We start from the raw sequence: 20,469 nt of genomic DNA on the forward strand, positions 1-20,469 counted from the left end.
CGGACCTTTTTATGGAAAAGGGGCAAGCCCAGAATAGGCGCACACAAACTATGTCTTCCATATTTGAAGGGCGGATTGGGATTACCCAATCTCCTTTATTATAACTGGGCATCTTTGGCAAAGCTTATATTGGACTGGGACCTGAATACTCAGCACTTTTCCAGTATCCACCTGGAAGAGGCTTCACTTGCACAGGTGTCCCCCCTCTTCCTATCGCACGCCACACTGTCTGAGCTACCAAAAGCTATCCAATACCATCCGATGTTTCGTGACATACTTTTGGGTTGGAGAGCAATCAATAAGGCCTTGGCTTGGAACCCTAGACACACTAAAAATTTACCTATTGTGGGAAATGCTAGGTTTTTGCCTGGTTCGATGTACCCTGTTTTTATTAACTGGAAATTCTTGGGCATACACACCATAGGCAAATTACTAGACGATAATACTAAAACAGTGCTACCTTTTGACGCTTTATGTCAACAGTATTTCATACCATACACTAGTAGATTTGCTTATTTTCAGATCCGACATTACATTAATGGTATTCTACAGAACTGGGGGTCGTTTTGGGACAGACCGCCCCTAGCTAGCACAATCGCACAGTTTCTGATGCATAACTTTGCCATATCTTCTATTTACAGTGCCTTAATACAAACTAAAGTCCATACAACACAATCCAACCTCTTAGCTATATGGAGTAAAAAATTCCCTGATATATCCTCCATTAAGCCGCTTTATGACAGCCTAAGTCTTACCTGGTCCGCAACCCTGGCAGCAGACCTTCGAGAATCTCAAATACGTGTGCTATATCAAGACTATCTTACCCCGAGCAGACTGAGTAAATGGAGGAAAGACTTTTCGAATGTCTGTGGTAAATGCTCTTATCCAAACCCAGACTTTTTACACTACAGCTGGTATTGCTCCAAGATCCGCAGAAACTGGAGCCAAGTATCTTTCTGGCTCTCCAGAGTAGCATCTAGACCTGTCACTCTCACCCCTAGGCAGATTTTATTTTTTAGACCAACTGATGGTTACAGGACAGGATAAGACATTTTTTATTAACTGCATACTGATAGCTAGAAAATGTGTTTTCCACAAATGGCTTCATAAAGAAGCGCCGTCCATCACATTTCTTAAACAAATGATTTTGACGAGCCTAATGCGTGAACAATGTGATACACTCTTTGATGTTAATGCACGTGTGGCACGCTTTATTTGTAAATGGAGACCGTTTTTACGGTTTCTAGATGTCCCGACCCAGAGACAAATCCTGTACCCCTTTAAAAACACTATATACATGCTAGAAGCTAACCTTAGGGGTGAATGGAATATTTGGACAGATGAGGCAAATACCTAGGAGATGGGAAAAAAGGGGATATATGTGATGACTGTCAGACGAGTATGAATGCCTAGTGATCATCTCACTGTATGTGTTAACGGTTTGGCTACAAGATGCAGCAATGGTTAAATATGTATGTTATTCTGATTTATGCTTTTCGCTTTCTCTCTACTTTCTTTTGTCGTCCATCCCGAAGCTGAAAGTTGACTACGGGATGTTGTAGATATCAAGGGTTTGATTAAAAGTCTTAAAAGAGGTAAAAAAAAAAAAAAAAAAAAATGTTCAATAGGCAATAGGAAGACATGTTACCCCCGCTGCGGGGTGAAAACTCAGGAACTGTTTACCAACTAAAGATCATGGCTCAAAGACTCTTCTTTTACTGTCTCCTTACGGAGTATACTTTTGCTCTTTTTGTTGAGTAGTAATCTATTGTGGAAATATATGTTGGTTATGATGCTTGTATGCCTATTGATAATAAAAATAAAAGTGAAAAAAAAAATAATGAATAATATATATTGCAATTATTTTTATTAAGTATAAGCAGCTGCTTAGTGCTTATGCATTACAACAATGAAACAAATGGTTTAACATCCCTTTAAAGGGACAATAAACACTTTTATTTTTAATATAAATTACTTAAAAATGCAAAGCAAGATAATTGCAAAATACATTATTCATTGTGTCCTTTTTTTCTGTACTTTAAAGGGGCAGTATACACCAATTTTCATTTAACTGCATGTAATAGAAGATTATGCAGATACTGATATACAAATCCAGTATAAAACCTTTAAAAAACTTACTTAGAAGCTCCCAATCTAGCACTGTTGATGAGATTAGCCTGGAACACACACTGAAAAGGGCTGAAAGCAGACACCCCCTCCCCAGCATATGAAAAGACCCATTATACAAACAGAAGCAGTCTGAAGTCTGTATACATCAGTATACATCTAAAATTTGGGGGCTTGGTTATTAGTCTGAAATTCAGTACAATGTTAATTAAAAATAAGCAAAACTATGCATTTTTACAAATGAAATGTAGTGTACAATGTCCCTTTAAGTCTTAATATTATGAAATTTCCATTCCAGAAAACAGAAAGAACACACAGAAGGCTTCACATTGCATATATCGCTAATTTGCAATTTTTTTCATTTCTTTTATGTTTATATACATGGGAGATTTAGTTAACGCAATAACATTGGCCAGAGCTGTCATCTTCAGACTCAAGTTCAGATTCATTCCTCCAAATAAGGAAAGTAGTGGGTGGAATTTGGCTGTTGAAATGCAATTGCAGCAAATAAGGTGTTAATCTATTTTAATATAGTTCAGACTCTTGCAGTAATCCTGCACATTGACATTACAGCAAAGCATGTTGTAAATACAAGCACCTAGATTACGAGTCTTGCGTTAGGGTAAAAAAGCAGCGTTAAGGAACCTAACGCTGCTTTTTCACTACCGCTGGTATTACGAGTCTTGCAGGTACAGGTGTACCACTCACTTTTTTTCTGCGACTCGAACATACCGCAAATCCACTTACGTCAATTGCGTATCCCATATTTTCAATGGGACTTGCATAACGCCGGTATTACGAGTCTTGGAAAAAGTGAGCGGTAGACCCTCTCCTGTTAAGACTCCTACCGTATTTAAAAGTCAGTAACATAAAACTCTTAACTAAAGTGTTAAAAAGTTCACTAACACCCATAAACTACCTATTAACCCCTAAACCGAGGCCCCGCTCACATCGCAAACACTAAAATAAAAAATTTAACCCCTAGTCTGCCAAACCGGACATTGCCGCCACTATAATAATCATATTAACCCCTAAACCGACGCACTCCCGCATCGCAAACACTAGTTAAATTCTATTAACCCCTAATCTGCTGTCGCTAACATCGCCGCAACCTAACTACAATTATTAACCCCTAATCTGCCGCCCACAACGTCGCCGCAACCTAACTACAATTATTAACCCATAATCTGCAGCCCACAACGTCGCCGCAACCTAACTACAATTATTAACCCCTAATCTGCCGCCCACAACGTCGCCGCCATTATATTAAAGTTCTTAACCCCTAAACCTAAATCTATCCCTAAACCCCCTAACTTAAATATAATTTCAATAAATCTAAATAAAATTACTACAATTAAATAAATTATTCCTATTAAAAACTAAATACTTACCTATAAAATAAACCCTAAGCTAGCTACAATATAACTAATAGTTACATTGTAGCTAGCTTAGGGTTTATTTTTATTTTACAGGCAAGTTTATTAGGGGTTAATAAGTGTAGTTAGGTTGCGGCGACGTTGTGGGTGGCAGATTAGGGGTTAATAATTGTAGTTAGGTTGCTGCGACGTTGTGGGCAGCAGATTAGGGGTTAATACATATAATGTAGGTGGCGGCGGTGTCCGGATCGGCAGATTAGGGGTTAATATTATAATGTAGGTGGTGGCGATGTCGGGGGCGGCAGATTAGGGGTTAATATTATAATGTAGGTGGCGGCGATGTCGGGGGCGGCAGATTAGGGGTTAATAAGTGTAATATTAGGGGTGTTTAGACTCGGGGTTCATGTTAGGGTGTTAGGTGTAGACATAAATGTATTTTCCCCATAGGAATCATTGGGGCTGCGTTAGGAGTTAAACGCTGCTTTTTGGCAGGTGTTAGGTTTTTTTTCAGCAGAATCTCCCCTATTGATTTCTATGGGGAAATCGTGCATGAGCACGTTTTACCAGCTCACCGCTACCGTAAGCAGCGCTGGCATTGAGGTGAGATGTAGAGCTAAATTTTGCTCTCCGCTCACTTTTCTGCGGCTAACGCCGGGTTTCTAAAAACCCGTAATACCAGCGTTGTTTGTAGGTGAGCAGTGAGAATAAACTGCTCGTTAGAACCGCAAGCCTTACCGACAAAAACTCGTAATCTAGCCAAAGGTGTTTACTGTCCCTTTTATATTTTCTTTGTTGTCTATATTGTTGATCACAGGTCTATAGAAAAACTATCAAATCATTTATCTACAAACACCCCATATACTTTATTTGTGATTTTCTGTTGAAAGGATTGCGATCGACCCCTATGTCATCTTTCACTTTCAGTTAGTTAAACTTTCCTGTGAGAGAATACATTTTCTGGGAAGCAAGTGCTATGTCCTATGAGTCTGTCCCTTGGAATGCAAACCTCTCCCCTTGCGTGTGTGATCCTGTCTATTGGTAAGCATATGTGTCAGTCTGTCTACTGGTAAGCAACCTTCTTCTTATCAAGTCTGCCTACTGATAAGCAAGCTTCTTATTATCAAGTTTGTCTACTGGTTATCAAGCTTCTCATTATCAAGTCTGTCTACTGGTAAGCAAGCTTCCCATTATCAAGTCTGTCTACTGGTAAGCAAGCTTCTCATTATCAAGTCTGTCTATTGGTAAGCAAACTTCTCATTATCAAGTCTGTATATCGGTAAGCAAGCTTCTCATTATCAAGTATGTCTACTGGTAAGCAAGTTCTTCTTATCAAGTATGTCTACTGGTACGCAAGCTTCTCATTATCAAGTCTGTCTACTGGTAAGCAAGCTTCTTATCAAGTCTGTCTACTGGTAAGCAAGTTTCTCATTATCAAGTCAGTCTACTGGTAAGCAAGCTTCTTCTTATCAAGTATGTCTACTGGTAAGCAAGCTTATCAATATCATGTCCACTGGTAAGCAAGCTTCTTCTTATCAAGTACGTCTATTGGTAAGCAAGCTTCTTCTTATAAAGTCTGTCTACTGGTAAGCAAGCTTCTTCTTATCAAGTCTGTTTACTGGTAAACAAGCTTCTTCTTATCAAGTCTTTCTACTAGTAAGCAAGCTTCTTCTTATCAAGTCTGTCTACTGGTAAGCAAGCTTCTTATCAAGTCTGTCTACTGTTAAGCAAGCTTCTTCTTATCAAGTCTGTCTACTGGTAAGCAAGCTTCTCATTCTCAAGTCTGTCTACTGCTAAGCAAGCTTCTTCTTATCAAGTCTGTCAACTGGTAATCCAACTTCTCATTATCAAGTCTGTCTACAGGTACGCAAGCTTCTTCTTATCAAGTCTGTCTACTGGTAAGCAAGCTTCTCATCAAGTCTGTCTACTCATAACCAAGCTTCTTCTTATCAAGTCTGTCTGCTGGTAAGCAAGCTACTCATTATCAAGTCTGTCTACTGGTAAGCAAGCTTTTCATTATCAAGTCTGTTTACTGCTAAGCAAGCTTCTCATTATCAAGTCCGTTTACTGGTAAGCAAGCTTCTCATTATTAAGTCTGTCTACTGGTAAGCAAGCTTCTTCTTATCAAGTCTGTCTACTGGTAAGTAAGCTTCTCATTACCAAGTATGTCTACTGATGAGTAAGCTTCTCTCTCTCCATAAGCTGGTGAACTTCTCTCTGATTAGGCATGTTGTCTATTTTATCACCCTGCAAGTGTTTTCCGTGGTCAGTGAGCATCCCCTCTGCCAATTGAGACTCTTAATATTTAAGTCTGCATATTATCCTTTGGACAAATGTACTCTATTCTTTGAGACTGCCTACACTTAGTTTGCCTATATTATTCTACTGATTTAAGGTGCTGAGAACTGAAACATATTTTAGAAGCTTTCCCAGAGATCTACCTACCATAAACACAGCATATTAATATATAATTTAACAAGAGGAAGGGTGCAAGTATTTAATGCCCCCCCTCTTTGTACCACAAAACAGTCTGATCCCATCGCAGACTTAAAATATTAACCAGTAATCACTAGAGGCAACTTTCTGAACCACTGTATACAGGTAAAATAGGTAAGCCACAGCTTGCACTTATAGTATTGAACATAGCAGGAAGAGGGAAATATAGACTGAGCAATTGGGCCTTGTTAGGAAAGACAAGGGACCTTTCACTTTATTAAGCCCTTATGTCAGACAAATCAGAGGATATTTTTTTTGAGCTGTGAATCGCCTATTATCCCTCATGAACAACATTATTATCCATAGCAAGACAAGACAAATAGGAAGGTTCTGTGTCTCGCCTGTGATTGCTTTTCCTGTGACTAATTGGATCTGAAAAGCTGTGGGCTCAACTGCAAACAGCCATTAGACAAGAGAACAGTTTGCAGAGAATATTCCTGCTATAATATGACATGCATTTGCAGATAATAAATTAGTCTTAATATCATGTTTTATTCTCCATCAAGCAGTATGTTTGCCATCTGCAACTATGTTACACACACACGGTAATTATTTGCTCCCTGCAGCTAGGGAAACTGGTCCTTAACTTTGTGACAGGTGTCTTTCTTCAGTTAATCAGTTAATCTTAGGGAATAAATACATAGCCTGTGTGTATAAAAGATTTTATATATATATATATATATATATATATATATATATATATATATATATATTTGTCCCGTTATTCCTGAATAGAGATATTTTATGCTAGCATCCCTTATTAATATACTCACACACACCATAGAAAAATGATTCTATATTTTATCTTATTTTTTTAAATACACTTGGGAAGCTCCCTGTAAGGAATACTACTGGGAGAAGGCTTTTTACTCTGTTCTTTTCCCATTAGAATATGATTAGGAAGAAGCATCTTACAGTTTATTTACCCTAATACAATGTTTCAGGGGAAATGGTTTATTCTTTATTTATGAGAATACTTCAGGGTATATTCACGTTACTTCCCATGTCACTTTTCTCCTGGGATTGGATGTTTTACACTTATTAGAGCTTCTCTAGAATACTCCATCCAGGAAACATTTTACACTTTACATCACATATTAGAATGAGAGAAAGACAACTGCACTCTTACTTCCATTGCAACACACTCTCTCATAACTGCATAACTATGACTGTTATGCTAAGACAGTAGCCCTGCCCAGCAGCACTTTATCTGCCCTTCCATTCCCTATACCTGTCTCCATACACAGGGCTATGTCTGGTCTAGGACCTGAAATCTTACATGTATCTAGTCTGGGATAAATTATACATTTACACCTGGCATAAATGGTGTCCAAGGTGAATAAGTCTGGCTCACTTAGTTTACACCGGCTCTTCTGGAATCAATTCTTCTTCTTTATCCATTCCAGCAAGCAAGACACAGAGGTTCCTGTGAATGCTTTGACCCAACACAAAAGATACAGAAACACTGACCTTTCTGATCCTCAAATATATTTATGAGGCTTTTTAGAGCATACATAGAACCACACTTTTTTTTTTTTTTTGCACTGTCTCTGGTATTCTGTGTTACTGGATCTTGAAAATTTGTCCCAATCAACACAAGATAAACTGATCAAGGTTCTTTAAATGATTAAGGAGATGCAGCCACATATACAAATCCATTTAATTCACATAGCCCAGTTGGTAAATACTTTTAAAAAAGACTAAAGCTCTAAATCCGTATTCCAGTGTCCTAGGGTTCCTTTGTCTTTTACAGAAACCTTACTCCTAATGACAGCGGAAGAAGAGCCATCACAGAACGCATAGCCCATGAATGATAAGGACACTGAATCTGAGAAAGTATAAGAATCTCTGTACTTTTACTTCCTATTGGTCACATTATAAAAAGGTGAACCAGTGTGCTAGGATTTATACTAATGTCTAGACACATAACTAAGGGACTTCTTAGCACTATGATCAAAACATTTGGGCAGCATTTGTAAACTAAAGAAACCTAAACTCCCTCCTCCGTCCCCACTTCCACAGAAGCAGAGGGGGTCAACAACATATGGAGAAATTGCCAGCCTACTATAAGATGTCTCCTATGAAAAAAAATAAAGCAGTATAAGTTCATAAGTTCAAAACAGATTTGTTTGTCTGTAACAAATTTAGCCTTACAGGCCGCATTATTGTCTCTCACTGGCAGAAGATTACTTAAAGGGATAGGAAAGTCAAAATTAAACTTGCAGGATTTAGATAGAAGTGAATTTAAAAGTGTCTTAAAATTACATGCTCTATTTTCAAATGTTCTTCGTTCTCTTGGTATCCCTTGTAAAAAAAGAATATTCACATATCCTACACTAGTGGAAGCTGCTGCTGATTAGTGCCTGCACACATTAGTCTCTTGTGATTGGCTAACTAGATGTGTTCAGCTACAGTAACTGCCAATAGTGCAATGCTGTTCCTTCAGCAAAGGATAACAACATAACATAGTAGATGAGGTTGAAAAAAGACCGAAGTCCATCGAGTTCAACCTATACAAATCTAAAATATATACAAAAAGCTCCAGTTAAGCTTAAATAATCCCACTAAAAGGTGACCCATTTAATACTAGCAATCATATCCATGAATTTTGTTTATAGACAGAAATGTATCCAAATATTTTTTAAATTTATCTAGGGTATTGGCATTCACTACCTCCTTTGGTAATGAGTTCCACAATTTTATTGCTCTTACAGTAAAAATAACATTTCTGTTGCAGGAGATTAAATCTCCTTTCCTCCAACCTTAAATTGTGACCTCTGGTCACAAACAATTTTCTTGGAATAAACAGAGCTTCTGTCATCTCTGTATATGGGCCTTGAATATATTTATATAAAGTAATCATGTCACCTCTTAAGAGTGACAGAATTATGCTTTCCTCCCTTGAGTCAATGGGGGGTAGTTATCAACGTGTCTATTTTACCTGCCTTCGCCGGCCCAATACGCCCGCCTAAGCTCGCCTTACATCGCCGCCGCTGACCTGCAAAAATTTGCCTAAGTTATCAAAAAAGCTGTCAAAAAGCCACGCACCAAGTACGGGGCGATGAGCAGCGGACTGTGAGAGTTATCACTCATCCGATCTCGCTGCTCTTCAGCTTTTTGACAGCTTTCTTGCTAGCCTGTCACTAAGCATCCACACTAAACTACACTGTTCTACCCCCTATACCGGCGCCCCCCGCAACTAAATAAAGTTACTAACCCCTAAACCGCCGCTCCTAGACCCCGCCGCAACTCTTATAAATGTATTAACCCCTAAACCGCCGCTCCTAGACCCGGCCGCAACTCTTATAAATGTATTAACCCCTAAACCGCCGCTCCCGGACACCGCTGCCACCTACATTATACCTAGTAACCCCTATCCTGCCCCCCCCTATACCGTCGCCCTCTATAATAAAGTTATTAACCCCTATCCTGCTGATCCCGCACCTCGCCGCAACTAAATAAATAGTTTAACCCCTAAACCGCAGCTCCCTGACCCTGCCGCAACCTATATTAAATTTATTAACCCCTATCCTGCCCCCCCTACACCGTCGCCACCTATAATAAATTTATTAACCCCTATCCTGCCCCCCACTACACCATCGCCACTGTAATAAAATTATTAACCCCTAAACCTAAGTCTAACACTAACCCTAACACCCCCCTAACTTAAATATTAATTAAATAAATCTAAATAATATTTCTATTATGAACTAAATTAATCCTATTTAAAACTAACTACTTACCTTTAAAATAAACCCTAATATAGCTACAATATAAATAATAATTATATTGTCCAAACATAAAGAAAAACCAGCGAGCCTCAGGTAAAGTTGAAATAAACTTTTATTCCTCTTTTCTGTTCCGATCAGCCAATAGAATGCGAGCTCAATCTGATTGGCTGATTGGATCAGCCAATCGGATTGAACTTGAATCTGATTGGCTGATTCAATCAGCCAATCAGATTTTACCTACCTTAATGCCGATTGGCTGATAGAATCCTATCAGCCAATCGGAATTGAAAGGACGCCATCTTGGATGACGTCCCTTAAAGGAGCCTTCATTCGTCGGTAGTCCGTTGGGAAAGAAGGATGTTCCGCGTCGGCGGGATGAAGATTGAAGACCCCGCTTGGAAGATGACATCGCCCGGATAGAAGACTTCTTCAGCGACTCTTGGAAGATGACATCGCCCGGATGGAAGACTTCTTCAGCGCCGCTTGGAGGATCACTTCATCGGATGGAAGATTTCTTCAGCGCCGCTTGGAGGATAGCTTCTGCCGCTCCGGGTCTCCTCTTCGGTTCCATCGCTGCTCGGCTGAGTGAAGACGTCTCAAGGTAGGATGATCTTCAGGGGATTAGTGTTAGGTTATTTTAAGGGGAGTTTGGGTTAGATTAGGGGTATGTGGGTGGTGGGTTTTAATGTTGTAGGGGGTTGTATTTTTCTTTTACAGGCAAAAGAGCTGAATTCTTTGGGGCATGCCTCCACAAAAGGCCCTTTTAAGGGCTGGTAAGGTAAAAGAGCTTTGAACTTTTTTAATTTAGAATAGGGCATTTTTTATTTTGGGGGGGTTTGTTATTTTATTAGGGGTCTTAGATTAGGTGTAAGTAGCTTAAAATTGTTGTAAATTTTTTTTAAATTTTTGTAACTTTTTTTTTTTTTGTAACTTAGGGTTTTTTTTTGTACTTTAGTTAGTTTATGTAATTGTATTTAATTGTAGTTATTTGTAGTTAATTTATTTAATTTATTTAATGATAGTGTAGTGTTAGGTATAATTGTAACTTAGGTTAGGATTTATTTTACAGGTGATTTTGTATTTCTTAAATAGTTAATAACTATATAATAACTATTCTAACTAGCTAAAATAAATACAAAGTTACCTGTAAAATAAATATAATTCCTAAAATAGCTACAATGTAATTATTAATTACATTGTAGCTATCTTAGGGTTTATTTTACAAGTAAGTATTTAGTTTTAAATAGGAATAATTTATTAAAGTATAGTGTAGTGTTAGGTGTAATTGTAACTTAGGTTAGTTTTTATTTTACAGGTAAATTTCTCTTTATTTTAGCTAGGTAAGCTATTAAATAGTTAATAACTATTTAATAGCTATTGTACCTAGTTAAAATAAATTGAAAGATGCCTGTAAAATAAAAATAAATCCTAAGATAGCTACAATATAATTATTATTTATATTGTAGCTATCTTAGGGTTTATTTTACAGGTAAGTATTTAGTTTTAAATAGGATTAATTTAGTTCATAATAGAAATATTATTTAGATTTATTTAATTAATATTTAAGTTAGGGGGGTGTTAGGGTTAGTGTTAGACTTAGGTTTAGGGGTTAATAATTTTATTACAGTGGCGGCGGTGTAGTGGGGGGCAGGATAGGGGTTAATAAATGTATTATAGGTGGCGACGTTGTAGGGGGGGCAGATTAGGGGTTAATAAATTTAATATAGGTTGCAGTGGGCTCTGGGAGCGGCGGTTTAGGGGTTAATATGTTTAGAGTGACGTAAGAATCGATCTGTGTCGGACTGAGTCCGGCAGATCGAAGTTTACGTCACAAAATTCTACTTTTGCCGGTCTCTAGCCTTTGATAACTAAGGTGAATCAGCCTCGCCACAAATATGCTGCGGAATTCCAGCGTATTTGAGGTTGACGGCTTGATAACTAGGCCCCATTGCCTCTTTTAATACATGCTAGTATCTTATTAGCCTTTGAAGCTGCTGCCCTGCATAGTGCACCCATCTTTAGCTTGTTATCTATTACTACCCCCAAATCCCTTTCCTCCTGTGTTTGGCTAAGTCTTGTCCCATTTAAATAATACGTTGCCTGCTTATTTTTACTTCCAAAATGTAGAACCTTGCATTTTCCCGTATTAAATCTCATTTTCCATTTACCTGCCCATACTTCAAATTTAATTTAAACAACCTTCCAATTAAGCAATTTGGAAGGTTGTTTAAAATGGTATTCTCTATCTGAATCATGAAAGAAAAAAATTGGGTTTCATGTCCCTTAAAACATATTCGGCTAGATTACAAGTTTTGTCGGTAAAAACTTGCGTTGCTAACGCTCCTTTTTTTTCCAGCGCTCACTTTAAACAACGCTGGTATTACAAGTTTTCTGAATGGCTGCGTTAGCCTCAGAAAAGTGAGCGTTGTGCAAATTTAGCGCCACTTCTACCTGTAATACAAGCGTTGCTTACGGTAGCGGTAAGCTGGAAAAACGTGCTTGTGCACGATCACCCCATAGGAAACAATGGGGCTGAGCTGGCTGAAAAAAACCTAACACCTGCAAAAAAGCAGCGTTCAGCTCCTAACGCAGTCCCATTGTTTCCTATGGGAAAACACTTTCTAAGTCTACACCTAACACCCTAACATGAACCCCGAGTCTAAACACCCCTAACCTTACACTTATTAACCCCTAATCTGCCGCCCCCGACATCCTCACCACCTGCATTATATTATTAACCCCTAATCTGCCGCTCCGGACACCGCCGCCACCTACATTATACCTATGAACCCCTAATCTGCTGCCCCTAACATCGCCGACACCTACATTATATTTATTAACCCCTAATCTGCCGCCCCCAATGTCGCCGCCACCTAACTACAATTATTAACCCCTAATCTGCCGACCGGACATTGCCACCACTAAAATAAATGTATAAACCCCTAAACCGCTGCACTCCCGCCTTGCAAACACTAGTTACATTTTATTAACCTCTAATCTGCCCCCCAACATTGGCGACACCTATCTAAAATTATTAACCCCTAATCTGCCGCCCCCAACGTCGCCGCTACTATATTAAATGTATTAACCCCTAAACCTAAGTCTAACCCTAACCCTAACACCCCCCTAATTTAAATCTATTTTTAATAAATCTAAATAAAATTACTATAATTAAGTAAATTATTCCTATTTAAAACTAAATACTTACCTATAAAATAAACCATAAGATAGCTACAATATATAACTAATAATTACATTGTAGCTAGCTTAGGGTTTATTTTTATTTTACAGGCAAGTTTGTATTTATTTTAACTAGGTACAATAGCTATTAAATAGTTAATAACTATTTAATAGCTACCTAGTTAAAATAATTACAAAATTACCTGTAAAATAAATCCTAACCTAAGTTACAAATACACCTAACACTATACTATCAATAAATTAATTAAATAAATTAACTACTATTATCTAAAATAAAATACAATTAAATAAACTAAACTATAGTACAAATAAAAACAAACACTAAATTACAAAAAATAAAAAAATATTACAAGAAGTTTAATCTAATTACACCTAATCTAATCCCCCTAATAAAATAAAAAAGCCCCCCAAAATAATAAAATTCCCTATCCTAAACTAAATTACAAATAGCCCTTAAAAGGGCCTTTTGCGGGGCATTGCCCCAAAGTAATAAGCTCTTTTACCAGCCCTTAAAAGGGCTTTTTGCGGGGCATTGCCCCAAAGTAATCAGCTCTTTTACCTGTAAAAAAAAGAAATACAATACCCCCCCATCATTACAACCCACCACCCACACACCGCTACTCTAAAACCCACCCGATCCCCCCTTAAATAAACCTAACACTACCCCATTGAAGATAACCCTACCTTGAGCTGTCTTCACCCAGCCGGGCCGAACTTTTCATCTGATCCGGGCACAAGTGGTCCTCCAGCCGGGCAGAAGTCTCCATCCACATGGCATCTTCTATCTTCATCCTTCCGGCGATAAGCGGCTCCATCTTGAAGACTTCCGGCGCGGAACATCCTTCTCGGATTCTATCAGCCAATCGGAATTAAGATAGGAAAAATCTGATTGGTTGATTTAATCAGCCAATCGGATTGAAGTTCAATCCGATTGGCTGATTGGATCCGCCAATAGAATTGACCTCGCATTCTATTGGCTGATCCAATCAGCCAATCGGATTGAACTTCAATCCGATTGGCTGATTAATTCAACCAATCGGCCAATCGGAATTCGAGGGACGCCATCTTGGAGGACGTCATTTAAAGGACCAGCCATTCGTCGGCCGAGAAGGGTGTTCTGCGCCGGAGGTCTTCAAGATGGAGCCGCTCATCGCCGGAAGGATGAAGATAGAAGATGCCGCTTGGATGAAGACTTCTGCTGGATGGAGGACCTCTTCTGCCCCGATCGGATGAAGACTTCTGCGTTTATTTAACCCTTTGAGTGCTAATGATGGCTCTGAGCCGTCACAGAGTTTCCCACTCTGGTGCTAATGACAGCTCAGAGCCGTCACTAGCACTCTCCCACCTTGAGGGAGATCTGGGGGCTCCCACCCGCTCCTACCCCGGCGATCGTGCCTGTAGAGTGACAGGCATCGCCAGGGCTTCCCGTTTTGCATGGTGACATCACGCGCAATAACGTGATGGCGTCACCGCGCAACTTTATTTATACTTAACAATGTTAAGTATAGGAGTAGGGGGCATGCTGCTTAGAAACCTGTATCTCAGGCATCTAAGCAGCTACAGACCCCCAAGACCCACCATTGGAAAGGTAATCGCCTTGGGCGTCTGAAAAAAAAATTAAAAAAAGTTTAAAAAAATGTTAAAAAAATAAAAAAAAACATTAAAAAATCTTAGCACCCAGGTGGGAAAGTTTTTAGCACTCAAAGGGTTAAGGGGGGATCGGGTGGGTTTTAGATTAAACTTCTTTTAATATTTTTTTATTTTTTGTAATTTAGTTGTTTTTTTTTGTACTATAGTTTAGTTTATTTAATTGTATTTTATTTTAGATAATTGTAGTTAATATTTTTAATTAATTTATTGATAGTGTAGTGTTAGGTGTATTTGTAACTTAGGTCAGGATTTATTTTACAGGTAATTTTTAAATTGTTTTAACTAGGTAGTTATTAAATAGTTATTAACTATTTAATAGCTATTGTACCTAGTTAAAATAAATACAAAGTTGCCTGTAAAATAAATATAAATCCTAAAATAGCTACAATGTAATTATTAGTTATATTGTAGCTATCTTATGGTTTATTTTATAGGTAAGTATTTAGTTTTAAATAGGAATAATTTATTTAATTATAGAAATTTTATTTAGATTTCTTAAAAACAGATTTAAGTTAGGGGGGTGTTAGGGTTAGACTTAGGTTTAGGGGTTAATACATTTAATATAGTAGCGGCGACATTGGGGGCGGCAGATTAGGGGTTAATAAAATGTAACTAGTGTTTGTGAGGCGGGAGTGCGGCGGTTTAGGGGTTAATACATTTATTATAGTGTCGGCGATGTCTGGTCGGCAGATTGGGGGTTAATAAGTGTAGTTAGGTTGCGGCAACATGGGGGGGGCAGATTAGGGGTTAATAAATATAATGTAGGTGTCGGCGATGTTAGGGGCAGCAGATTAGGGGTTCATAGGTATAATGTAGGTGGCAGCGATGTCCGGTCGGCAGATTAGGAGTTAAATAATTTTATTATAGTGTTTGCGATGTGGGGAGGCCTCGGTTTAGGGGTTAATAGGTAGTTTATGGGTGTTAGTGTACTTTGTAGCACTGTAGTTAAGAGCATTATGTTCCGGCATTAGCCCATAAAACTCTTAACTACTGACTTCTAAGACTTGTAATACCAGCGTTAAGCAAATCCCATTAAAAAGATAGGATACGCAATTGACGTAAGGGGATTTGCGGTATGGAAAAGTCGCGGAAAAAAGTGAGCGGTACACCTGTACCTGCCTGACTCGTAATACCAGCGGGCGTTAAAAAGCAGCGTTAGGACCCCTTAACTCTGCTTTTTAAAGCTAATGCCGAAACTCGTAATCTAGGCGATTGTTACTAGATTCCAATGAAATAAAAACAACAGTAAAAGAATCTGACAGTTTAAAATATGTCTGCAACAAGGCTAGCATTACAGATGGCACAGCCTATCACAGCAGTAGAGAGTTTTATCTGTAATATCTTTTATTGGGATAGGAGGCAGATACTAAACTGTTCTTAATCTGTAGTAGAGACAGGGAATATAACAAACACACATCACATTGTACAAAAAGAATGTTTAAAACTGCACTTGGTTTGCATGTACCTAACATTTAAAAATGCAGAACAGATGACAAGCAAGCTGATAAAATACTGACACTCTCCTATCAATCAACTTGTTTGGATGAGGGTAACCAGTAGGAAGTGCCATCTGAGAGACAGTCACATTCTATAAAGTGCCTCTTAATATAATTTGCAAGCTAGAGTTGGCTGTTTGTCAATGATGTGGAAAGTCACTCACAGCAACAAGCATATGGTACCAATAGGTTAAAATAAAATGTCATCAATGCAAAATAACAAACATTTCAGGAGCACTGATCCAGTTTAGTCTGCCTACTTCCAAACAGGCAGAAACAGAAAGTATACAAAAAGGAAGGGGAGGGGCATTTGCAGGGATGGGAATCCACCCACTAAGACTTCTATAAAGCAGTTCTACATTCTCCAAAGGTCAGTGTTCATCTACCCACCAGTAATAATATGGTTCGATGAGGGAAAGTTTGAGATAATCCAACTATTATTAGATAACCTGATAATCATATGTCAATGTGCCAAGTTTTAGAAACATCCCAAAGAAAAATGTTTGGTTTAGCATGGGTATAGTCCAGTCTTGTGCCTGCATATCCCAGACATTCAAAAATGTATTTAATGTATGTATGAAATACAATTTGCTGATCGGTGATGACCATGCCTTTACATGCTTTGGTCACTGACATTACATTCTCGTAAGATCATGTGTAATTACAGCATCTCCCAGCCCATCGTATATGTCTGCTCTGTGTGTCATTGCAGGCACATTTGATGCAACATTAGGCAAATGCTCAGAGCTTCAATATTTTTGCAGTGCAGCTAACACTGTCAGTAGACTTGTTTTTGCTATGTTCATCCTACTTGCCTATGTTTGCAGGCACTGCCAGGAAAGTTCTGCTCGAGAGGCCATGGTAACCACACATAAGGGCTATTAAATGACGTTGTTAGACATAACATGTAGCTATGAGAGTCACTGTCATTTTATAAGAACAATAATATCAGTCTATGAACAACACTATTTGAGAGCCCTCATGGGCTAATAATACTAATTACACCCAATGAAGAAAAAGAACATAATGAAATAATGGAACAATCAGCAGAGGTACAACCCTGGCTCACAAGGATATGTTTTCTAATTACTTCTGCTGTTATAACCTTTCACAAAGTAAGCATAAGCGTGCAGCCTTCCTCAGCACTTGATTACTCTCCTGCCTTATTACTGTCTTTTTGTTCACAAGATAGATACCAAGTTTCATCAAAAACATCCCCAACGCTTCATTTAAAGGGACAGTCGAGTCCAAAAAAAAACTTCCATGTTTAAAATAGGGCATGTGATTTTAAACAATTTTCCAATTTACTTTTAACACCAATTTTATTTTGTTCTCTTGGTATTCTTAGTTGAAAGCTAAACCTAGGAAGGCTCATATGACAAAGCCCTTGAAGGCACATGCTTTTTTATTTGCTTTTCAAAACAGGGGAGAGCTAGTTCATGTAAACCATATAGATAACATTGTGATCGCGCCCGTGGATTGTGGCAGACACTGCACTAATTGGCTAAAATTAAAGTCAATAGATAATAAATAAAATGTCATGTGATCAGGGGGCTGTCAGAAGATGCTTAGATACAAGGTAATCACAGAGGTAAAAAGTTTATTAATATAACAATTTTGGTTATGCAAAATTGGGGAATGGATAATAAAGGGATTATCTATCTTTTTAAACAACACAAATTCTGGTGTTGACCATCCCTTTAAGTATGTCATTAGCACCTCACCCTAATAAGCTTAGCACAACTGGGTTAGCTGCAAATAATATGCTTTCTACAGCTACCGATATAACCCCACACATATTAATAAAAGCTAATGATTACATTCATGTGACCGGTGTTATATTTCTTTGCTATTTCTTTACAAATAAGTAATAATTGAATATCAATGATTGGTTACAATTTAACATAAATACAATATATATATATATATATATATATATATATATATATATATATTGCAACACAAATATCTGCACTCACTGGACTTATGTGAAAACAACTTTATAGAAGTGATGTTTCGGGGTACAACACCCCTTCCTCAGACACAGGTTGGAGGATTTGTGATAGAAAGGGAGACACTCAATGAATCAGGGCAATCCATGCCAGCATCCTGCTCCTGCTGTAACCCACCACACCAACACCTTTGAGTGTGGAAATACTAAGACTATGGATGCTCACTTACACTCTGCATGTCTGCTGGGAACCAAGGTGAAGTTGGCAGCCTGTGGGTTTCGAACAATGTCTTGCCAAAGTATGGTATCTTCATAGCAGAGGAACTTATTCTCGGCAACATAAACTCCTCCATTCAAGATCTCTGTATTAAGAGAAACAAAGAAACAATGGTTACAGATGCATATACGTTTTTGGCAGAGATACAATACTTATTTTAAATTGAAATATACTTGAAAGGGACATGAAAATCAAAAATAAATTGTAATGTTTCAGATAGAGTATGCAACTTTAATATATTTTCAAATTTACTTCTATTATCACATTTACTTCATTGTCTTGGTTATCCTTTGTTGAAAAGCATACCTAGGTAACATGAGTAACAGCAATGCAATACTGGGAGCTATCTGGTGATTGGTGGCTATGCACATATGACTTGTCATTGACTCAAAAGATGTATTCAGTTTGCTTTCAGTATTGCATTGCTGCTCTGGAACTGACTAACTAGTTCACAGGGGTTAGACATATTGTTATATGCAAGCTCCAAAAATGCTCTAACGCATCTTCTCTGAATTGTTATAGCTACACCTGCCTCTTGCCAAGTGACCTTTTTATATAGTAGGAACCTCTGACCTATGTTTTTATTATGTGTTTAGAGCAACTAGTTCCTAACTTTAATCCAATTTGTTCATTAAAAGAAAACCAAATAAAAGCTGGAGGACATTCTAGGGGAGAGAAAAAAAAAAGAAAAACGTTGTTTAACAAAGTGTTGCGCTAAAACTTCTGCCTTTGGGCAGACAATGCAGCAGCTGATTCGCTGTATTAGTCATTGATACTCTGGCAAGCGGCTGGCATCTTAATGGTCTTCAGTTTGTGGCTACATCAAATGTTTTAATTAAGATGTTTTTTTTTTCATTGTTATTATTTTAGTCTTCAAGTGGATAACAAGTCAGGTGCCAACAAATCTTTTGAAAAACAGGAAGAAAAAAAAAAGGATTGAAGTTGGATACATTCCATGTAACTTGTAGCGCCTCTTCTAACATTTACCATTGACGCTTGCAGATAAACGCTATTAGTATTATTTTATTGAGTTTAATCGACAGAACAGACAAGACAGTTAATGTGTCTGCAAAATCCCCAAGGTTTTTTTGTTGTTGTTTTTTTATTGAAGTTTTCAAAGAGAAAAACTTACAAAAATGTCACATGTCAGAATTCAAATAATACTATAGTTAGTAAAGAATAAGATCTGAAATATTGTCATCTGCTGCAAAGCGTACAGAATGAGATAAAGATAAATATCAGCAGAAAAGCAACTTGTGACCACAACATTGTGTCTTATGCTTAGGGTGAAGAATGTAACACAGTGAAATTGGCAACACATAATATGTTATTATATAAAAGAATTTATATAAATGAGATGACATGAAGAATAAATTCGATGACCAGCCTCTCCACTCTGGAAAGACAAATTTAAAAAGTCTCATCAGTACTGTGAGGTACCTCAAAGAATTTTAGAAAGATAATTGTTTTTTTTTTTTGTTTTTTAAATAGTCTTTTATTGAGGTTATGCGAAATAAAAGAACGTACAGTAAATGCCATGAAACATTAATAACATTTTCAATGATATAATACACAATGTGGCAAGAGACATACACCATAATATGGCCCTATGAAACCTCGATTTTACAATATTAGACATGAAGTCTCAATTTTCTATTTTACGCCCTCCATAATACAAAAGGGATCCAAGATCCAAAGCAAACAAATATAGTAGAAGAGAGCTGTGATAATATGGAGCAATGATACAGGCATGTGTTTAAATATTAAATTACACATTAAATATAATGTGGTAAGGGCCACTTCTGAAGTATATATGAAATATTAAATGATAACTTAATATACAACGGGTGAACAACGCTTTTGACAATGTAGTATAAATATTGAGCATGATACAAATATATCAAGTAAACTTTGATTTGGGGGGCGGAGGATCAACAATAAAATGATGAACAGTATTAGAATATGAAATCAACATGAGCAGAACAAGCTAGGGAGCTATTTGCTAAAGCTGTCACTGGAGAAATGCTAGGCCACTATATTAAATAATAATACTAAAATAGTGAAAGACATGAGCTTCAGGGATTCTTGGTGAAGTATGGAAAAGAGTAAATAATCCCAGTAGGGAGGTACCTGGGTTCAAGTTTATTGAAATAATATTATGCTTACC

The 20,469-nt window shown here is 37.7% G+C and overlaps 1 protein-coding gene across 3 annotated transcripts in view; it reads right to left on the reverse strand.

The window, feature by feature from the left end:
* The window catches only part of ERBB4 (erb-b2 receptor tyrosine kinase 4), a 1,322,334-nt gene that overhangs the window by 410,299 nt on the left and 891,566 nt on the right, over nt 1–20,469 (reverse strand). For all 3 annotated transcript variants that reach the window (XM_053698789.1, XM_053698786.1, XM_053698787.1), the window contains exon 4: nt 18,256–18,387. In XM_053698789.1, coding sequence (XP_053554764.1) covers nt 18,256–18,387 — 132 coding nt within the window. The remainder of the gene's footprint in view (nt 1–18,255; nt 18,388–20,469) is intronic.

Source organism: Bombina bombina, chromosome 1, assembly GCF_027579735.1.
Source record: "Bombina bombina isolate aBomBom1 chromosome 1, aBomBom1.pri, whole genome shotgun sequence".
NCBI lineage: Eukaryota > Metazoa > Chordata > Amphibia > Anura > Bombinatoridae > Bombina > Bombina bombina.